We start from the raw sequence: 1,990 nt of genomic DNA, 5'->3' as shown, positions 1-1,990 counted from the left end.
TGGCTGTGGTCCAGCTGCTTCTGCGTCTGCTACAGGGAGCCCAGGGTCCCTAGAGCACTGCTGGGGATGAGGCCACCTCAGGGAATCTGTGTCCCCACTTCCCCTCCCTGCTTTCCAGGGGTGAGTCAATTACCTGAGCTTCTCTGTGGCTTGAGAAGAGACTTGATTCTCGACAATCTGCAGATGTGACATGCTAACTGTTAGAGTTAATAGGAGAACAGCCCTGTGGCTGCCCGCAGGGATGAGCGGCCTCCAGTACACTTCTCCACTTTCCTCCCTCCTCATCTTAATCTCTTGTTCATGCTAGAGGGATTTTCAAAGTTATATCATTTTAATTCAGAGAACATACTTGTTTCTTTTTCTTGAGCAATTAAAAGGCCACAAAATAAGTTTGAGGGCTATGAAAAATTCAGTCACGAAAACATTTTGTGGGAACCTTTTAAAATATCTTTTTAAAATTAGTGGACGTATTTCCCTGTTATTTAGTGTGGGTCATGGATAACACACTTGTGGAGTTCACCTTGCTGGCCACTCACAGTGTTACATATATGTGACATGTGAACCAATGCAAACCTTAAAAATGACATTACTCTGGATAACATAATTTCACTTTTGAGATATTATATGCTTTATATAATAGATCTCAGTATATAAGTCAAGGGGAGTTGACATCTTTCCAATGTTCAACTAACATTTCTACCTAGATCAAATCATTTTCATTAGGGCTCATGAGACCACTCCATGGCTAAGGGTGGATATTGCCCTTGCAGAGGACCTGAATTCAGTTCCCAGCTCCCATGATAAGCAGCTTCCTAATGCCTGTAACAGTTCAGGGTATCAGATGCCCTAATTCTGGTCCCAGTGGGGACAGACATGCACACATTAGGACACATACACATAAATAGAAATAAAAAGAACACCATGATTTTCAGAATCCCCAAAGGAAAGTTTGTTTCCACAGAAGCCAGAGTTCAGTCTATCCCCGAAGCCAGTGGAAAACTCCAGGTTTGTCTCCTCCTTGGAATCGCCTATTGGACCATTTCACATAAGTGGAAACAGAAGAGTTGTGGCTTTTTCTTAATTGAGTACAGTACTTTCAACGTTCTTTCCTTGTGTATCATGTGTTAGCAATTCATTCTTCTGTGAAGCTGACTATGTACCTGCTGCATGGATCTAGCACTTTCTGTATACCACTTAAGTCCTTTCCACCTTTTGACATGTAAATAGTGCCTTTATAATCATAGGTATACAATTGTTTATTTATTGTATGGGGGGCACACCCGTATGTCTGCCTGTGAGCCAGCCACAGCATATGCATCAAACTCAGAGGACAACCTGTGGGAGCCAGTTGGGTTATGGATGTCTGGATGATATCTGCAGATAGTATTATCTTTTCTCTGCACATTTTGGGGTAAAATTTGTAATGACCAAGGATTTTCAACCTTTCAGTGTTGACATTCTGGACACGTCATGCTTTTTGGTGATGACAAGATTGTGAATAGCGGGAAGTTGACCCACATTTCTGCTATCAAACATTATCAGAGAAACTTCTGCTTACAGTGGTTGGCAATTAATTCATAGAGCTACAGCTGGACAATGAGCAGAGAGTAAGACTTTGGAGTACTCAGTAGTGAATGAGATGTCTTCATCAAATCCCTGCCCTCAAGGATCCAGGATCTTTGTAGAAGAGGAGGAGAAGATTGTAAGAGCCAAAGGTGATAGATGATTCCAGGTAACCGTGTCTTATAGACACAACAGGGCTGATGCTCATATGAACTCAGAGACCATGGCATCACACACATGGCCTGCAAGGATTCAGTCAAGATGGGGTTGCAGCCCCGGGAAGCGGGTTGACACAAGGTCCCAGTCCTAACTAAAAAAACTATTGCCAATTGATACCTGTTGACAAAGGGACAATCAGTGTTATACACACACAACAGGGTACATTAACCACATTCTATAGCAAGTACCATGCCCAAAAATAGTGGCC

General features: G+C 42.6%; 1 protein-coding gene across 1 annotated transcript in view; it reads right to left on the bottom strand.

Moving 5' to 3' along the window:
* Window positions 1–1,520, bottom strand: part of LOC101996906 (olfactory receptor 10H1-like) — a 6,902-nt gene extending 5,382 nt beyond the window's left edge. Inside the window, exon 1 of the mRNA XM_005360728.1 lies at window positions 1,469–1,520. Within this exon, the coding sequence (XP_005360785.1) occupies window positions 1,469–1,520 (52 nt within the window). The remainder of the gene's footprint in view (window positions 1–1,468) is intronic.
* Between the last annotated feature and the right edge of the window lie 470 nt (window positions 1,521–1,990).

The sequence above is a fragment of the Microtus ochrogaster genome, linkage group LG3 (assembly GCF_000317375.1).
Source record: "Microtus ochrogaster isolate Prairie Vole_2 linkage group LG3, MicOch1.0, whole genome shotgun sequence".
Lineage (NCBI taxonomy): Eukaryota > Metazoa > Chordata > Mammalia > Rodentia > Cricetidae > Microtus > Microtus ochrogaster.
This window is presented reverse-complemented; position numbering and strand designations above follow the sequence as displayed.